The sequence below is a fragment of the Scomber scombrus genome, chromosome 12 (assembly GCF_963691925.1).
Source record: "Scomber scombrus chromosome 12, fScoSco1.1, whole genome shotgun sequence".
Lineage (NCBI taxonomy): Eukaryota > Metazoa > Chordata > Actinopteri > Scombriformes > Scombridae > Scomber > Scomber scombrus.
The window spans coordinates 25,451,952-25,471,971 of record NC_084981.1 but is presented as its reverse complement, the minus strand read 5'-3'; the positions used below and the strand labels follow the sequence as shown (position 1 = coordinate 25,471,971).

At 39.2% G+C, this 20,020-nt stretch overlaps 1 protein-coding gene across 1 annotated transcript; it reads left to right on the top strand.

Moving 5' to 3' along the window:
• Positions 1-1,678: 1,678 nt before the first annotated feature.
• LOC133991486 (high-affinity choline transporter 1-like) lies at positions 1,679-18,560 on the top strand. The gene is made up of 8 exons (XM_062429915.1): positions 1,679-1,945; positions 2,911-3,024; positions 6,313-6,468; positions 10,250-10,398; positions 11,315-11,458; positions 13,584-13,737; positions 14,376-14,593; positions 16,997-18,560. The coding sequence occupies exons 1-8, from the start codon at positions 1,762-1,764 to the stop codon at positions 17,546-17,548; spliced, it is 1,671 nt and encodes a 556-aa protein (XP_062285899.1). The 5' UTR covers positions 1,679-1,761; the 3' UTR covers positions 17,549-18,560.
• Positions 18,561-20,020: the final 1,460 nt, after the last annotated feature.

Sequence of the window (20,020 nt, the reverse complement as noted above, 5' to 3'; positions counted from 1 at the left end):
TTTCTGTGAAAAGGCCCGGGCATGTTGCTTTGGATTATGGGAAAAACAGCAGGATGCAGGTGGTGTTACGGTCAGAATAATCTGCTGACAATATCAATCCTGCAGATTCTGTGTCTTGTAATGCATTCATTCATTCTTCTTCTGTTTATGTTTCCTACATGAACTGATACGGTTTCTATTTTATGGTCCTGGTTTTTATTTTTACGCAATCAAAAATAACACAGTTTCTGAAAATGATACGAAGCTTGCTGCTTATATAGATTGCAATACTATTGACACAGTTATTTATCTGCAGTTGAAGGGGCAACACTTTCAACCACCTTCCCTCAGATCAGCGTCTCTGATGGCGAGAGTGAGACATCACAGCATGCATCAGCTCCTCCTTACTGTGACTAAAATAGCAACTCTTGTTAATACAATACAACTGTCTATGTGCTGAAAACCACAACACCTCCCCTGTTTAACGGTATTTTAAGTGTGGTAACAATACATTCTGAGTTTAAAGAGAGGTGGAAGAAATGTATTTAATTCATTTCTAATGACTTGACAGTAATGAGAGCTTGTTGGTCGGAAATACTGATCTCATGAGTGCAAGTTCTCTGGTATGACGATTGGCTGGTGAAGTTGAAAGCTCCTGATCAAACTTTGTCAAAAATTTCCAATGCAAGCTCAAGATGGATTTTTGAATTAGTTATAAGGCCTTAATTATTTTTAGCTTATATTATATAATCCTTAGGATTTGTCGACCCGATTGAACTCTTGTTACCGTGGTGACAGCAAAGTGAGGTGTAATATTCCAGCTATTTTTTTCACAATGGCAACAGAAGAGCAACCGGTGTGTCTTGTTTACACTACAAACTCACACTGTTATGATGAATAAGTGAGTCCAAAATAAACTGCTGTTTGATTTCACACACACTGTTCATTTAACTGCTCAACTGTGGCTTCTCTTCCTTGTTCCATTATACCCTTACAATTGTGCATGTGCATTGTTGATCAGCTGTTAAACTAAAATATATATAAATATGAAATATATTTTTGGATTTAATATATAATTACACTTATTCCTATGGCTGTTTCACACTGTGCTTGGTTTTTGAATCTATCATCCACTTGTAGGCAGTTTAAATTCAACACAGGAAAGACAAACTCCCCCATTAACAAAGAAAACTATTACTATAGAGATGTAATAACAAAATATAGATAGACTGAAACTCAAATACTCTAAATAGCATTAACAATAAAAGTCACCTTGACCTTGCACAACAGGATTTTATTTAATAAAAGCCCATTAAACTATAATATTATACACCATTATAACTTTAATATAGTGCATATTCCCAAAAAAAAATGTTCTACGTCAAAATACCACCAAATAATGGTGCATAATTATTATGATTATTAATACATACACAATACACAGGGAGGCCCACAGTTGATATTTGCCCCTAACCCAAACAGAGGGCTATTTTAACCCTTGGAGCAAAATGGGAAATGCTTTATCCTTAAATACAGTACAATAAAATAACAGCAAAAAATATGACATTCAATTATTTCTCTTATATTATATTACTCTAATATTCTGGTGTAGCTGCGTTTGGTTTAAATGCTGCGGATTATGTGCAGTTCCACGCGCCTCCACTGAGCTCGAGAGCATTTCTTCCATGACTGTGTTGATGCAGCAGCAGGGAGGGATGTGTTGTGTCATCCAGGCAGCGCGGCAGACGCTCGGTCCTTCAGTCGGACTCCTTCAGCTCCATCATGGCTCTCAATATCCCCGGAGTGTCCGTGATGATGTTCTTCTACCTGCTGGTCCTCGGGATCGGTATCTGGGCCTCTTTCAAATCGAAAAAGGAAGCCAAGATGGTCCAGGGGGATAAGACGGAGATGGCGCTGCTGGGAAACCGGGGCATCAACCTTGTGGTCGGCATCTTCACCATGACAGGCGAGTATCCTCTGTGTGACCGGCGACAAAGACGCCCGTCTGCATGATGGAACAATAATCACTTTTGCTTTTTAATACGCTTTCTCGAGAGATCTGCGTCTGGTATTTTACTGACGTCATTATCGTTTTTTTGTTTTTCTTTCACCAGCCCCCTTTGTTTATTTATATTCACCAATTATTAGGCAAGTCGTTTTTTTTTTTGAATATATTAAAATTAAATCAATTAATTTAAAATGAAATACATCCGCTCTTGTTTTAAACGCGTTTTCACCCAATTTAATCTTATAGACAACCACCAGCTCTAATGTGCCAAATTACAAACCAACATATAATTTTCATTTTTTGTATATATCTAGATATCATCAGATTGTATATAGTAGGCTATGTATATGTCTGTATAGTCTATGTTTATTCTGCCAGTAACTGGTGATGGAACAAGAGAGAAAAAAAAAGAGGATTCGGTATAACGGTATAAAGAGGAATTAATAAACAGGATTTGCTGTTTTTTTCATGTATGGAGACAGAAAACAGGAGAAACTGTTGACAAAAAAAACAGGAAGCTGTTAAAAACAGGAACTTAATATGGATTGAAATAAGCTGAGTCAAGCTGAGCAGATACAGAAGGAGAGGAATCATTATATTGTTCTTAAAGCATGTCTACTTCATGACACATTTCATGATCATGACTCTCAGACCAAATTACTTGTTCCAGATCTGTCTGGTAGTGAGACAGCCTCAAGGACACGGATGTTTTAAAGTGATTGGTCATTAAATTTACAGTAAACTCCTATTTAAATTTAATTTCCTGTTAAAGTTACAGTAGACAGGCTAGTATTCTGTTATCAGGTTACAAAGGCAGGTGCAAGTCTGCTAGCCAACCTTCCTGCTACTGTCCTCTGCGTGTGAATGTGCGTGCGTGCGTGAATGTGCGTGCGTGTGTGTGTGCGCGTGTATGTGTCATACAGCTACATGGGTTGGAGGAGGATTCATTGTGGGAACAGCGGAGGCAGTCTACAACCCCTCTATGGGACTGATCTGGGCCGTCATGCCAATTGCAGCAACCTTGTGTTTCATCATTGGTGAGATTTCCTCTTAGCAGTAACAGGTAGACGTGGACAATGCAAGGTCATGAGGTTCACTTCCACTGGAGATCGTGTGTGTTAAAGACAAAGTGTATTGCCACTCTGGCAGCCCCATGAGCCGGTAACCCTTATTACACAACACAAAACAGACATTAAAATAGACTGCAGGCAGAGGCATGCTCCTGACCACACACAGACGGATGCATGTTGTATTATATACAACTTGTATAACAGATTTTTTTGTTTCCGTGCCTGCTGGCACTCAGGTTCACACAACCGGCTGGTGTGTGCATTGCCTCCTCTGTGAGGCTCTGTGACCTATGGTTACTCATAACACCCTCATGTTTTTAGTGCCTATCTGCATGTTCCTGTAGCACAATTGCTAAGCAAGACAGTGCCAGCAGTAGCACGTGTGCACAGAACAGGAAACACATGTACAGTAAGCAAACTCTTACATTGTGCTTATCATGTGAGGAATGAATTATTAAACATGATGACAGCCAGTGTGAGTGATCTTGCCTTTACAACATATAAGAACATATGGGACTAATAAAGAAAGGATCCAATCTAATCCATTCCTACTTTATTTGTTAAGCACTTTAAAACAACCACAGTGGATCAAATTAATGTACAGAATAAATAAAAGACATAGACATGGTAAAAATGTCACAGTTTGCGAGAAAGGAAAAAGTAATGGTTGGTAATAAATAGTATGTACATTAACTGATTTTATACTTCTTCTTTCTGAATTCCTTAAAGCTATAATGACATTTTGAATGACATGAACTAATTATTTGCCTGTTTGTCAGGGTATTTAAACAGCGCTGGTCAATTTGACCAATAAAATACTGGATTTTTCTAAATTTAACAGGAGGTTTAATATGAAAAGTAAACTATGATATATCTCAGTGCTGTGCCTTGGATTTAGAGAAGTCTAACATGTGACAGGAACAGGAAACAACTTTCAGTAAAGCCAATGTGGCATTATTTGCTAGAATTGTCTTTAAAACTTTAAGAAAAACATATAATTATTATATATAATATGATATAATCTTGCTCAATGTTGTAAGGTAATGATCCCAGAATATATTTTCAAATTTGCATAAAAGTAGAGATCTGACATGAGGATGCTTCAGTGCTTACATGGCAACAACATACTATGGAACATGAGTAATATCTGTCCTTTTAGATGACTAAAAAACAGTACATGTGACAAATAAAAGAGAAGCTTCTGTGGTTAGCTACAAGAGCAGAAAAGGACATAAAAAAGGGCTAGATAGATGACAAAGACTGTAATAGTAAAGACAAGAGATAGAAAGTAATACCTGCCCTTGTAAATGACTAAGAAACGATACATATGAAACATAAGAGAAGCTTCTGAGGTTTGCTACAAGAGCACAAAAGGACTAAAAAGCTGGGTTAGATAGATGACAAAGATTGTAATAGTAGAGACCAGAGCTACAGAGTCTGACAAGTCCAAGTCAAAACATAGAAGAAAATATCTTGTGACCAGACTTGAGCGCTATAGCCAGGGGCGGAAGTAGCGTGACGTTGTTGTAGGAGGATGTCTGGGTGTGTGTTTGGATGAACAAAGTGTCCTACCAACCGTCACAGTTGGTATCTTTTAACAATAACCTTTCTCTGACCCCAACAAAGTAGTATCAATTGCTCTAAACCAAACCGTAACTGGGTCATTTCATCAGAATCAATGATTTGTCAGTGCCTCCCCTTGGCAGCACCATGTTTTTTCCAATACAGTCTATAGTTTGTCCACAGTACAGTGGCTATTTTAGGTTATCTCAGATTTAGTTTGCCAGACTCAACTCTACATTATCAGCCTTAGCTCTGCTGTGAGCTGAACATTCAAGCCCGACAGAGATAGTATTGTATCACATTTTGTATCTTAGCATTTTATTTATTTAATTATTCTAATGTTGGAGTGTTAAAATGTTAGATTTAGTTATTAAACTACAGCTGGGAATGACTTATTTTGCGAGGCAGCTAGATTCATGAAATCAGCACATCACTAGATTGTGTGAGAATCCATCTTGTCACGTTTTGCCCTTGTGTCCGAACCATCGGCGGTTCGGACCAATCGGCGCCTCGTGTCCAGCTGCCTCGCAAGGTATAGACAGTGATGGACAGATGGTTCATCCGATCTCCTGCCAAGTATTTTTTGAGTGCTTGCCCCTTTTCCAAACAGTTTCTGTGTATGACCTCTCAGATGGTTCTGTTTCACAAACCATCTGGCCCATCAGGTTACAGACTGACAGGATTTTAGGCATTAGTCTTAGAGCTATTAAAGGATTTAACTTTTGCATTTTAGTTGTACTACATAATAGTCAGGGGATCCAATATGTCAAATTTCAGTACAGGCACGGCTTCCTTAATGGAGGATTAGTTGGTGCTAGCATGCAAAGGTGTGCTTTTCTTTTGCATTTGGTTTCGTGAGTAAGTATTGTTTTAATGGAAAGTCTGAACTACACTACATTGTGATGGAAACTTCTGAAATACTGAAACTGTGGGAAAACACCTCCTAACTTAGAAGGAGACAAGAGCGGTTCAGAGTTACTGTAAAAGAAATTGTCACAGATTTGCATTGCTTAAGAATGTAAATGAATTTGAATATACTCTTGTTTTTTTGTTGTGATGAATTACAAAAAAAACACCACAGGTTTCAAAACTTCCTTATATGTGGAGATTAGGAGAGAAAAAAAAAATCAACATTCCTCCTCCACATGAAAGTCACATGAGAACAGAAAGATTTATCCTCTTACACTCAGATGAAAGTACGCTGACATTAACGTGGTTCTGCTTTTGTGGCAAATGAAAAAATTATTTCACTGTGGCTGCAGATTTTATGTCTGCCTGATAGCCAGTCATTCATGCAGTGTATTCTGGATTTTTGTGCATGTGTGTGTGTGTTTTTTAGGAAATAAAACAGTAGCATTAAGGGGGAAAAAGAACAAAAGCGGTGATCATGAGACAAGATGAGTAAGGATCTGAGTGGCTCACCATTTCTGTTGCACAATTTCCTGAGGAAAACAAAAAACGTTTTATCTACAGTAACTCTGCAGCTTCTAAAGGGGAAATTAAAGGAGGTATATTTAAACAGGTTATCTATATCTACAGTTTTGCTTAAACTTATAAATCCCCTTAATCAAACTAATTAAAGGTTTTCTTATTGAAAAGCTGGATGTTGACCTATTTGTCATTTTAAATAAATGACAAATAACTGTTAGATAATAAGTCTAAATCTGTCTCTTTTCCTGTTTCATCATTGAGGTGGCCTGTTCTTTGCCGAGCCGATGAGAAACAATAAGTATGTCACCATGATGGATCCTTTCCAGATCAAATATGGAAAAGTGCCGACGGCCGCTCTGTCCATGGCTTCACTCGTATCAGAGATTATGTGGGTGACAGGAACACTCATAGGATTAGGTAAGAATGTTTTTATATGTAACACCTTCAGTGAGTGTATGTGTGTGTGTGCGTGTATGTGCATGTGTGTGTGTGTGTGTGTGTGTTTTTATTTGTGTGTGATGCATTTGATCCTTATATGTTGACCCTGGCAGCGCAGCAGCTGTCGATCGCAGCTCTTTGCTAAGTGTAGAGTGAAACACAACCCGTCTAATTGTACAGTTGGTCTGAAATAACTCCAAAGGGAACAGGACCTTAAATTACGCCAACAACCACATGAGTGATGGGCTTGAGACAGTTTTTATGGTGGTAAATAAACAAACTGCACTATCATAATAACTAAACACTGAGGTAAACAAATGCAGATGTCTTACATTGGATCTCTTTTCTTGTCACTTTTACTATTGATTACAATTTTACAGTTTCATTTAGCAGACGCTTTTACAGTATCTAAAGCGACGTACATCTGAGAGTTGATAAAACACAAGCATGGATCTAGTCAGAAGAAAACTACACGAGTAAGTGCCATGATGCTAAGGTAGTGTCCGAAAGGACGTAGGTAGCAACAGTCAGTGCAGAAGAAGGTTTTTTTTGTTGGATGTGGGTGGTTTTGTTCAGTCCATTGAGTGCAGAGGTGTTTGCGAAATAACTTTAGCCTTTTCTTATAGACTGAGAGGGACTGCGGATGGAACAGAGTTCGGTAACTAACAGAAGATAAGTGTCTAGCTAGCGACTTAGTGCCCTGTCATTGGCAGAGCATAGTGAGCTAGAGGGAGCATACATCTGAATAGGAAGTTCAGCTAAGACGAGTTGTTTTAATTGCTGTTTTATAATTGAGCGTCATGGTTTTGAATTTGATGCGGGCAGCGACTGGGAGCCAGTGGGGGGATATGACATGGCTGGTTAAAGATCAGACATGCCGCCATGTTCTGGATCATCTGCGGGGGGTTGGAAAGTACATGCGGGAAGACATGCCAATGAGGATTTGCAGTAGTCAATGCGTGATATTACAAGAGTCTGTATCAGGACTTGTTCTGCATGCTCAGATATGTACAGTCTGATCTTCCCGATGTTGTACGGGGCAAATTGACATGGCTAAGCAATTGAGGCCAGGTGGACCTTAAAGGTTATTTGGTCATCAATCCTGAATCCCAAGTTTTGGGCAGACTTTGAGGGCATGAGTTGGGTTGAATCGAGCTGGATATTGGTCTCTTGTAAAGATGGACTGGCTGGGATGACGAGGAGCTTGGTTTTTTTAATTAAAAAATTGAATTCGAAAAATCTAGTTTACAATTCTCTAGCCAAAGCTGGTTTTGATTGGCTCCTTGCTGTATCAGTCAATTCACATGTATTCACAGATGTATGCACCATTATCAGATGTAACCAAAACATAACTGGAAACTTATCAGAATGTAATTATAGGTGTTAAATGATGCCATTGAAAAGTTATTACTGTGAGGAGGCTGCAGGATGAGTTTACTTTGACATAAGCTCAACATTTCAACATTCATTAAAACTTTGGCAAGGGAAGCTAGTGTGGAAACCGAGCCAGTGACTCCTACATTTCCTGGGACCTTCAAGCCTGAACAGCGATAAGAGAAAGTGGCTTATAAAAAAACGTAGTTATCAGTAAGCAGTAATCTTTCTGAGACAACTACTTCCCTAATGTAAACACAAGTAACCTTACTTTCAGATGAATGCAGGCTTGGTCACAATGGACACAGCGGTTTTCCTCAGCCTTGTCTGCAACCTGTGCCAAATTATCTCTGGTCATCTCAGGTCACCTTTTATATTCCTGGTAGATATGCACAAGATATGCATTGCAGTGCAACCTGCGTACACACCACCCTGGAGTCCATCACGCCCTTATTTAACCTGTGATAAGTAAGACATTAAGTCCTTACTGACTCACTGACTGTAATCTGAAGTTAAATAAATACATGCAAATCTATTTCATTAAAAGCATTAATATAGCAGTGCTATCAAGAGTTTACTAATCAACAGATAACTTTGCATTCCCAAGGTGTGATCTGTGTTAATTGAACAATGATACTGTTGAAAATGAGCACAAGCTCCAAGCAAACCTTCCCCTGGTAAATAAAGATGATTAGCTCCATCCTGTTTCACCCCTCCAATAATTCAAACGGTATAACAATGTACCTGTGACAAGAGTTTGGTATTGAGTTTCTGTCCAAATGTCCCACTAAGAATAGAAAGCATGGTTTATTCTTGGGATCAGTGTTGACATTCCCACAGTAAACATTTGTTTTGCGTGATCATGAGATTTATTGTGTGTGTATCTAAAGCCTGATATATGTGTTGTTGTCGAAAAAACTATTAAGGACAGGTCAGGTCAGTGAGTCACAACACTACACTGCCTGACATGTTCCTTTAAGAGATCGGTCATGTTAGTCTGTTTAGAAACGGCTCCAAAGACTAATAACAGCTGTGTCGTTTCCGGTCTCTGGAGAGTAGTTCTGTGTAAGTTAGACGACACTGAGCATGTGTGAGAAAGCAGTTATGTTTACAGCTTTGTTAGCCTTTTGAGCTACATATCACAACCTCTTGACTTTGTACTGAAGTTCTTTGAGAAATGTACAATGTCATACAAAGTGAAGAGGTTGTGATTTGTAGCACAACACGCTATGAACCTCTGTAAACCGCATTCCTGCACATGCATAGTGGCATCTGCTGTACAGGGAGCTTGTCTCCTGAGACTGAAAATGTGATTACTGTTTTAGTCTTCTGAGCAGTTTCTAAAAACAAACTTGAGTCTTCGGGGCGAAGAATCATGTCGCCTAGTGTAACGGTGTGGCTCTTTTTAAAAAAAACAACCATGGTCTACAGCACAGAGGCTTTTGATACAAACACAGTACTAAATTCAATAAACATGCAGAAAATCACCACTCTAATTCTTTGATAATAAAAATGTTTCAACTGTAGTTTTAAGGTTAGATTTAGTTAAACATTGAGAGTTATTTACAGTATATAGTAGCATCTTGTAAATCACACAGTTCCAACGATTATACACATGCACACATGAAAAATACAAATGAACAAACAAACTAAAACCAAGCACAATGAGAAACAGACCAACAAAAAAAAAACATACAATGGGGATGAAGATCTATTTAAAAAAAAGAAAAAAGGCTTGCTTATAAAGATGAGTTTTTATAACCCGCTTAAAACAGTCCAAAGATTCACCAAATCTGATAGACTGGGGGAGATGATTTCAGAGGTTTGCGACTATAACTGGCAAAGGCATGGCTACCTTTACTGTTAGCGTGAGGGATTGATAAAAGGCAGAGTTTTGGGGATCAGGGGTTATCAAGAAACAAAGAATGAGGATGAAGGGACAATCAGAAATGTAACTGGAGGGAAAGGTGATGCAGAGCCTTATAAGTTATCGACAGGATCTTGTCATTTATTCTGTATTTTTTAAAGGAAAGTCAATGAAGGGATGTAAGAAGGGGGGTAACGTGGGACCTCTGGGTGGTTCTAGTTAATAACCTGGCAGCTATATTTTGAACCAAATGTAATTAGAATAATGGAGTCAAGGGAAATTGAAAGTTTGAACTAATGGCTCGAGATCCATCGAAGACTTGACGATTATTTTGCGATATTTCTTAGCTGAAGAAAACAGGACTTGACGAGCTTAGTGACATACAGGTTAAAAGTTATATACCAAGGGTCTTAGTGGTGGTACTGTACTGGTCCAATTAAAGATGCTAAATATTATAATTTAACACTCTTGACAAGTAACTCCATGTATATATAACAATCATGTATATGGGTTTAACAGGAGTCACCATGAGTGTGATCCTGGATCTGTCCTACACTGTGAGCATCTGGATCTCTGCTGCTGTGGCCATCACCTACACACTGATGGGAGGTCTCTACTCTGTGGCCTACACAGACATTATACAGCTCATCCTCATATTCATCAGCTTGGTGAGTTATCGTCCCCTTACCGCCCGCTTCCTAATTTATTACCTGGCTGTCTTTGGGGGGGGTCATGGACCAATCTATTAAAAGTGCACTTCAAAGGTTTTGCATAATTTTGAACTTCAGAGAGAACTGGATTAGCTGTGTCCCCCCCCCCCCCTGCTTACTGTCTTTGTGCCAAGGCTTTAGCTCCATATAATCAAAGCACAGAAATGAGAGTGGTATCAAACCTCCTTCACTCACTCACATCTCACTCTGGGCAAGAAAACAAAAGTGTATTTCCTAAAATGCTAAGCCGTTCCTTTAAGGATTTAGGTTAGCAGCTTTACCAACTTCAGTTTTAATTTTAGGTTGTGTGCTACTAACTAGTTTCAAATTGTATTTTTGAGTAAAACTCTTATGACAATAAAGACAAATATGTGAGGTCAGAAATGCTCGTAGTGATGAACCTACAGAAAATTATCAGTGACGCTACGCTGCAGCTCCCCTCGGCTTTACGGAGCTTTATAGTGACTTTCAGCTCATTGTTTAGCTGTCTGGCTGCAACTTCACTGTTTTGGTTCACTCGGCACTTTCAAAGTGTCATTTTAGGCTGCAGTAGGCAGCTGTTTTCAGAGCTCTAAGCTCTAAAAAGCCATTTTATACCACCTGCTCAGCACCAAAGGGAACCTAGCTGAGCATTTAGAAAAACAGATCTAAAAGAGAGTGAATACTGGACTTACATTCACCAGGTGGACAGAAACACGACTCCAAAGGAATTTTAATGTTGCTCATTAACTGCTGGATGTGATAAGTGTCTCAGAAACCTTTACTATATTCTTAATGAGCAATGTCTGTCTGCTAACATTCCTCTTTGTGTTGACAGTCTGAAAGGTTGGCTGTTAGTGTACTGTAGTTGACTAAAGGTCGTTGTTTTTGTTAGTGGCTGTGTGTCCCCTTCGCCCTGATGTGCCCCGCTGTGGAGGACATCACTGAGACGGCTTACAACTACACCTTCCAGTCTCCGTGGGTTGGGTCTCTGGAGTCAGACAGAGTCTGGAGGTGGATCGATAACTTTTTACTGCTGGTAAGCGTGGAAGGGTTCTCATGGAAACTAGAAAACCTAATATCACACAGTTTGTTCAAGATGAAGCTTGTGTTTAACCCTCCTGTTGTTCTCGAGTCAAGGAAGGAAGGAAAGGTGGAAAAAAGGAAGGAAGGAATGATGGAAGGAAGGAAAGATGGAAGGATGGAAGGAAGGAAAGAAGGAAGGAAGGAAAGGAAGGAAGGAAGGAAAGATGGAAGGATGGGAGGAAGGAAGGAAGGAAGAAAGAAAAGGAGGGAGGGAGGAAGGAAGGGAGGAAAGGAAAGAAGGAAGGGAGGAAGGATGGAAGGAAGGAAGGAAAGATGGAAGGAAGGAAGGAAGGAAGGAAGAAGGAAGGAAAAGAGGGAGGAAGGAAGGAAGGAAGGAAGGAAGAAAAGGAGGGAGGAAGGGAGGGAGGAAGGGAGGGAAGAAGGGAGGGAGGGAGGAAGGTAGGGAGGGAGGGAAGAAGGTAGGAAGGGAGGAAGGTGGGAGGAAGGACAGACAGAAGGAAGGGAGGAAAGAGGGAGCAGTCAAAACAGACGGGGTCAGTTTGACCCGGGAGGACGACACAAAGGTTAAGGCCTCCAATAATGAATCCCCCTGCCCCCCCTCACTGTTTAAATCTACAGATTATGACATTTCAGGCAAGGTCTGGAGAGTATCTAACTATGACGTTGGCATCTCTTCTTTTTGCTGATGATGTCCCTATTTCCGTTTCATTAGACTGTGATCTGTGTTGTGCAACTAGGTGGTATGTGGACATGCTTCCTAACGGTTCCTGTTAGCATAACGCTTGCAAAAAAATGATTCATTGAAGAAGTTGCAAAATGAGACTTTTACACAGCTAGCTCATGTTGTATTGCTGTTAGTTATGAAATACTAGTTATATTTTCATCCTCATGATTGTATTTACATTTTCAATCTTTGCATAAAAAACTAAAAATATCGTTAAGAATTTTTTACAATTGGCTGAAGTGAAAAAGTTGGTGCATCCACAAGTGTTAAATGTGATGGAAACAGATATTGAAGTAGCTTTGACGTCAACTTATGTTTCAGTAACGCTTGTCATATTCATACATGAAACAAACAGAAATGTCATATTTCCCATCATGTTTTTCTACACTGTTTTTCACCATTTGAGGTTTGAATGGGGCTCTTTTAATCACGTTGTCTCACTGCAGCCACTTATTCTGCCATGGTTTAAAATAAAGCGTCTCCAAATGTTTGAAAAGACAGCAGTGAATGGAAACATACATTCATTTGATTTTTCTTTTGCTGACATCCTGGAAAGGAAACCCAGCTACTGTAAAGACAGATGCTGTTGCTCAATCTGTTTATAAGCTTGGATGAAGTACATATATATATATATATATATTGTAATGTATAATGCTGTGTGTTAGAGCTGTGTATGAAGAGGTGTGAGGAGGTGGAGGTTTTTTTAGGTAAGCGTTTTTTGAGCTGCTCCAGCTCCAGTTTGTGCCTCTCATGTTCTGTTACATTTAGGTCACAGAGATGAGTATTAAAAGATAAATCCCTGATGATTTTCCTCAAACCAAGGTGGTTCAACAACAGCTACCACAGTTTTGGATGTAGGCTATTTCTAGAAATCTCCAACACTTCCTGTTCCTCTGCATCAAAGCATATTTTGTCTGAATTTAGCTCATATATCCAAATTGTGACTTGTTGTCATACTCACAATAAAAAAGAGTTTAACAAGAGGATATTTTTTTACTTTCATGTCGGTATATTTAAATACAGAGATGGAGCAGGGACCCAATTAGCTTAGTTTAGCATTAAGACGGAAATTAAAAAATACAACTACAAACCCTGTTAAAACTCACTAATTAACATACTGTACATACTTTATTTTATCCAAACACAAGCTTTAGTCACTGTGATTAACAGTTAGTTAGTATATAAACCTAAAAGTCCCATTTAGCAACTGCGTCAAGGAAGTTTCTCTCTGCAGGCGCTAGGCAAACAGGAAGCCATGAAAGATTTAAGTCAGAATTGAATTTGAATGGCACAAGAAACATTTTAATATAATAATCGAGCATAACTTTAATCCTGTCATATCCTGACTTTAGTGGTCTTGACTTCTTTTATTCTTTCTTTTTGTACCTTTAAGGGTTTGGGGAACTTGGGGCTTCAGAATTTCCATCAGAGGACGCTGTCAGCTGCCTCCTCAAGTACTGCCAAGATCACCTGCTTCACCGCTGCGTTCATCGTTCCCACATTAGGCATCCCTCCCATACTCCTCGGTGCAGTGGCCGCATCAACAGGTGGGACTCATACCTTCATGCAATTAACCAGAAAGTTCAAATTTGATGATGGTTTCAAATGGAAGCGAGAATGAGTTTCACTTCAGTACCAAACGTTTTGTAATAGCAGTGTAAATGTACTGCAGATCATGCATGCAAAGAAGAAATGGTAATCGCTCTTCCGCTTCCACTTGGTTCATTAGTTCTTTTGTGATTAAAATGATTAAATATTGCATTTCAGTCTTTGTATTCATTCAAATCAAGGGACTGAAGATACTGCTGTGCATCTGGTTTAATTTGCATTTGTGTTCATGTTCAGCTTTTGTATCTGATGTAGCTGCACGACATACTGAGGTATTATATTACCTATTTTTGTATTTTGTGTAGCTTTACCAGATGAATCTATCGTCAACTAATTGCATTTTACAATTTTTTTGTGGAGTTGTGATTAGTTGACGATAGATTCAGTGCAGAACAACATTCAGGAAACAAGAAAAAAGTGGTGTCATTTGCACTTCCTCTTGGTAATTTGGGTGTTTAAACATTCTTATAAATATATACACTGGTGAAGATTGAAAATAAGCATGGGGAACTGAACCAAAGTGAACTTGTTATTTGTTTTTTCGGCTGCTTACCAAACTGTCTTTTGTGCTCCTCAGACTGGAACTTGACCTCTTATGGTTCCCCGTCTCCATTTGAACGCGGGGACACGGGTCTCATCCTGCCGATCGTCCTGCAGCACCTCACCCCAACCTACATCTCCATTATCGGCATCGGGGCCGTGGCCGCCGCAGTGATGTCATCGACTGACTCTGCCTTGCTTTCCGCCGCCTCCATCTTCACCTCCAACATCTACAGGAACATACTTAGGACCCAGGTAAAACCATCACAGTTGGCAGTTTGTATCGTTTACAAGTGATTTAATCGTAAATCTAGAGCTGCAACAATTCAAAACTCTACAAATATTAACACTATTAATCTTTTAAGGCTGCGTTCAGACTGCAGGCAAATCTGATTCAAATCTGATTCCTTCTCAAATCTGATTTTTAGAGTGAGTGTCCACACTGTTTTTAGCAAGTGACCAAATCGGATTTGGCTCGTTTCAGACTGGGCCACATTAATGACTAATCTGACAGGTTGCTGTGGCAACGTCGTCGGAGCGGAGGCGTCATCTAGGGTGTATTGTGTGATGTCATATAATTGCGACAGCAACAACAAACCCCTCGAGCTTCGCTTGAACGGAGCCATCTCCCCAAAGATTAATTAAGAATTTGGTTTGGTCCTCTGTCCAAAGACTGATGTTTTCAACGTCCTCCATTGCCTCCATTGATATCAGCTAGCAACAACAACTGGAATAAGCCGGGTCTGGTGTCGCATAGAGTGATGTAGCGTAGAGATGTAGAGAGACGTCACGGACAGTCAAATCCGATTTGAGTGTTTGGAGCTGTTCAGACTCAGACACATCTGTCCAAATGCGATTTGAAACTACCTCCCAAAGGTGGTTTCGATCTGGTTTGCAAAAATTGGATTTCATGTGATTTATGACTGTTCAGACTTCATAAGAGCCATCTGGTTCCAATCTAGATTGGCTAAAAATCGGATTTTGGCTTGCAGTCTGAACGCAGCCTATGTAATTTTTTGCTGGATTTCTTGGTCTTACATTATAAAGTAAATCAACTTTTTGGGGTTATTGGACAAAACAACACATTTAATGACATCAATGTTGCTTTGTGGGTATTTGTAAAGGTTGTCTGTCAATAGAAACAAAGTCAGTTGATGAGTCAATAGTGAAAGTAACCCTCCTGTTGGGGCTCCCCCTCGGTCAACAGACATTAACTTCAAAATGAGGTACAGTTTCATTTAAATGAGATCGAGGATTGTCCTCAAAAAGGCAACATTATTTGTTGAATAAATACGTTTTATAATGTTTGGTTTAGGCATAAAAACAACGTGGTTAGCATTAAGGAAAAGATCATATTTTGATCTAAAATTACTACTTCAGTTAGTGAAGGTGATCATCATCATGGTTAGAGTAAAGAAACTTCTGGTTAACACATTCATTGAAGACACGGTTAACAGAAACCAACGTTTTGTGTCAGAAGGAAACAGGAAACAGTTCCTCGTGCTAAAGTGTGACATTTAGTTGCCACATCCTCCCAACCTAAATATTCTCACGCTGCAGACTTTGTGGCTTGGCTTGAAGAATAACACTGTACAGATCTGTATGTATGTTCTGCAACAATGAGCACAGAAAAACACAGAGGAATAACAGACTGATGGAAGAATCTGCAGAAAATTCACCCTGATGGATACGCAGATAAAAACACATTAAAAAGTACAGTTCCAAAACTAAAATAACTCATGTTTGGAACTATGAGTCTGCTCAGCAAAGACTCTCATCTGATACTTCATATGTAATTATTCTGCGTACGAGAGCTGATGCAGCTCACAAAGACCTGATGGCTCAGCTGGTTTAGAAGCAGGTGCACATGCGAGACTTAAAACCACAATCCTCTTAGAGTCTGATCCATTATGCCACTGGGTCAGCAGCAGAGGTCCTAACAGACATATTCATATTCTAATCTGCTGTTCGTAATCAATTAATTATTATTATTTCAATAATTATTAGGAAATATTTTATGTGCATGTAATTATTTGTATAAGTCCACTTAAATACACTGTAGGTGGACAACATATTTAATATTTATCATTATTTTGTGGTTATGCTATTTGACATTTTCAGGAGCATTCAGTCTTTTGGTAAAAAAAATGGTGCAAATGTAATTTCTTAGTGGTTTCAATTCAGCCAGACTTGATTGTTGCTCGTGATTTGTCTGTCTTGTTTTTACATGTGATTATGTTTTTGATAGTTGTCTAACCTGTCTGCAAGTCAAGTTTCCCTTAGGGGACAATACAAGCAAACTGAACTGATAAAATCAACAAAAATACTAAATGTACATTTTAACAAACCTGATGCTGCTTTTAAGACAATTTTTTAAAGATATTTTTGAATTGTTCATCTTGCCAAACCTTATTTGTGACCCTTATGCACAAGATAGAAACACTTTAAAAGCATTTCTACCAGTATTAATACTATTAAACCGTAAAATAGTTATATCAGTTAACTATTAACCCCTAAACTGCGGAAAGGTAGTGCACTGTTGTGTATTGAGACAATCCAAAAGGTTTGCACATGTCTCCAGTCTCTTTAAAACTACTTTATTGTGTCACTAAGGAAAGATGGATGATCTATACATTTTGACTGTTTTCTTCCCTCCAGGCGTCAGAGCAGGAGATCCAGTGGGTGATCCGGGCGTCGGTAGTGGTGGTGGGTCTGGCCGGTACGTCTCTCACCTTCCTGGACAACAGCGTCCTGATGATCTGGATGCTTCGATCCGACCTCACCTACACTCTCATGCTGCCTCAGCTCATCTGCGTCCTCTTCTTCCAAATCTCCAACGGTTACGGGGCCGTTCTGGGTTGCATAGTAGGCGTGCTTTTGAGGATCCTGTGCGGGGAGCCGCTGCTGGGGCTACCGGCCATCATCAAATTCCCAGGATGCATTCTGGTAAATGGTGTTTACATCCAGCGTTCCCCAATCAGAACCATCTGCATGCTCTCTGCTCTGGTGGCCATCTTGTTTTTTTCCTACCTGGCGGATCTGCTGTTCAACAAAGGTCTACTACCTGAGAAATTGGATGTTTTTAAAGTGAAAGTTCTGAACTCATCACAAACACAAGGGGGCGAAAAATCCGACACTAAAGAGGAGAGCTTGAAAGAACGAAATGAAAACGATGAAGCCTGTGAGCCGATGTTAGAATCAAGATGTTAGGTATGAGCCATGAATGCAAATTTAAGTAAGAAACCTCATTTCAAATACATTTTTATATTTTTTAAAATGTACATACTGGTTCAAAAGCAAACGTATGCAATGTGTAATGACAATTAATTATAGTACAGTATATTTTGATTTTTTTGTATACTTTTATATATAGCATAAATGGAAAAAATAAAAGCTATGCTCTTTTATTTAAGAGCTCAGCATTTTCTCTGCAATTTTATGCAGCAGTGATACTTTCAGGCATGGGTTACTGTATGAGATGTGGTAGTCTTTTTAGCAACATTTCCCTTTACGATAACCTCATCTCCAGAGCGCTGCTGTTGGTTGAAAACCACAACTTCAGTATTTTGTTCATGGAGGTGAAGGAGCGCAGTTTAAGATCTTCTCAAAGCTTCCACATATTATACACAATACTACAAGACACTATACAAAATATTGTTGTGAACCATAAAAAAAAACTGTGGTGCAGGTTATTCTTTCTTACAGTAGAGTTTTTCTGCTGTAAAACATCCTTAAATTCATTTTAAACTATAATATACGTACACTAAGCAGCTTTATTATGTTGGAGAAAATGTGATCATTTAAACATTAAAAAAAAAAAAAAGGTTAAAGGGGAACTTCACCAATTTTACACATCAAACTCTGCTTGCAGGTGTCGGGGATTACTATTGCATATGTGAAAAAGAACAGTTGTATAAAGCCTTTTGTGGCTCCAGAGGGAGCTGTGTTTCATTTTTATCCTTTTAAAAAACTGTCCATCGTGAGTCTGACAATATTATAGGAGTGCAATGTTAAATCGGTGGAGTACTCTTTAACAACAGTGACTTCAAACTGATTCTGGTTTCGGGGACCCTTGAACCATTGGGCCCTTGGTTTTTTTTGCACGGTAGTTAAGGTTATTTTACATTTGATCAAACACTGTCTTGATTTTTGTGCAGGCTACAGCATATAAAACAATTACTGGTCACATGAAAGTATCTAAATGTTCCAATAAAAACATTTTACCGAATTTTTGGTGTGATTCTTCTTTCTTTTTTTTTTATCCATGATCCATGTGGTTGATCCTCTCAGGATGCTGCACCATTGCTGAAAGAATACATAGAAAACATTCGCAGAGCTACTTTAACAAACTAATGATGGGCTATTTTCTCTTGAAAGCCAACTGATTAAATTAAGATGTCCTGAAGTGAGAGCAAAACAGATTATATGGAAGCAAATGAGCTTCAGTGACGCGGAATTCACCTAAAATAAACCCTGTCTCAAAGCCATTAGATTTTTTTTTTTTACACTTGCACATAATTTTTTTTTTAACCTTCCTGTCGTCCTCCTGGGTCAAATTGACCCCGTCTGTTTTGACTGTTCCTTCTTTCCTTCCTCCTTCTCTCTTTCTTTCCTTCCTCCCTCCTTTCCTTCCTTTTTCCTCCCTTCCATCTTTCCTTCAATCTTTCCTTCCTTCCTTCTTCCTCCCTTCCCTCCTTCCTTCCTTTCTTCCTTCCTTCGTTCCTTCCTTCCTTTCTTTCTTCCGTCCTTCCTTCCTTTCTTCCGTCCTTCCATCTTTCCTTCCTTCCTTGACTCGAGGACAACAGGAGGGTTAATGTCTAAAAATATTATTTCAAGTTTCTTGTTAGGTTGTGATCAATGTGGTCTTTACATCATTTTTGATGTTGGGAAATTATAACAATCAGATGGAAGAGATCCTGTTTGATCGCTTTATGTGAGACTTTTTCTCATTTTAACACTAAAGCAACTTTTAACCCTCCTGTTGTCCTCTGGTCAAGGAAGGACAGGAAGAAGGAAGGAAGGAAGGAAGGAAAGAAAGGAGTAAGGATGGAGGGAGGAAGGAAAGAAAGGAGTAAGGATGGAGGGATGAAGGAAGGAAGGAAAGGAGGAAGGAAGGAAGGAAAGAAAGGAGTAAGGAGGGAGGAAGGAAGGAAAGGAGGAAGTAAGAAAGGAATGAAAGAAAGGAGTAAGGATGGAGGGATGAAGGAAGGAAGGAAGGAAAGGAGTAAGGATGGAGGGATGAAGGAAGGAAGGAAAGGAGGAAGGAAGGAAGGAAAGAAATGAGTAAGGAGGGAGGGAGGAAGGAAAGGAGTAAGGAAGGAAGGAAAAAAGGAAGGAAAGAAAGGAGTAAGGAAGGAGGAAGGAAGGAAAGAAGGCAGGAAAGGAAGGAGGGAGGACGGAAGGAAAGAAGGAACAGTCAAAAGAGATGGGGTCAATTTGACCCAGGAGGACAACAGGAGGGTTAAATTCACATATCGGTCATATTAACACTTTATGCACCATCTTTGTTGCAGATTTTTATGACATCTTGACAAATGCGAGAACAATGATGATGAGAGCAAAGAGAGATTCCCCATAAATACTTCATCAGCTTGTGCGTTTGTGTCTGCTGAACAAATAGCAGCAAACATGAGAAGATGGTTTGTGTCTGTCTGCAAGTTTTCTAAATGACAAAAGTAAAGT

Excerpts from the sequence above, each read along its gene's own strand:
- LOC133991486 (XM_062429915.1), top strand. The coding sequence starts at position 1,762 with ATGGCTCTCAATATCCCCGGAGTGTCCGTGATGATGTTCTTCTACCTG. Across the intron at positions 1,946-2,910 it reads CGGCATCTTCACCATGACAG|CTACATGGGTTGGAGGAGGA; the intron begins GCGAGTATCCTC and ends TGTGTCATACAG. Across the intron at positions 10,399-11,314 it reads TCCTCATATTCATCAGCTTG|TGGCTGTGTGTCCCCTTCGC; the intron begins GTGAGTTATCGT and ends TGTTTTTGTTAG.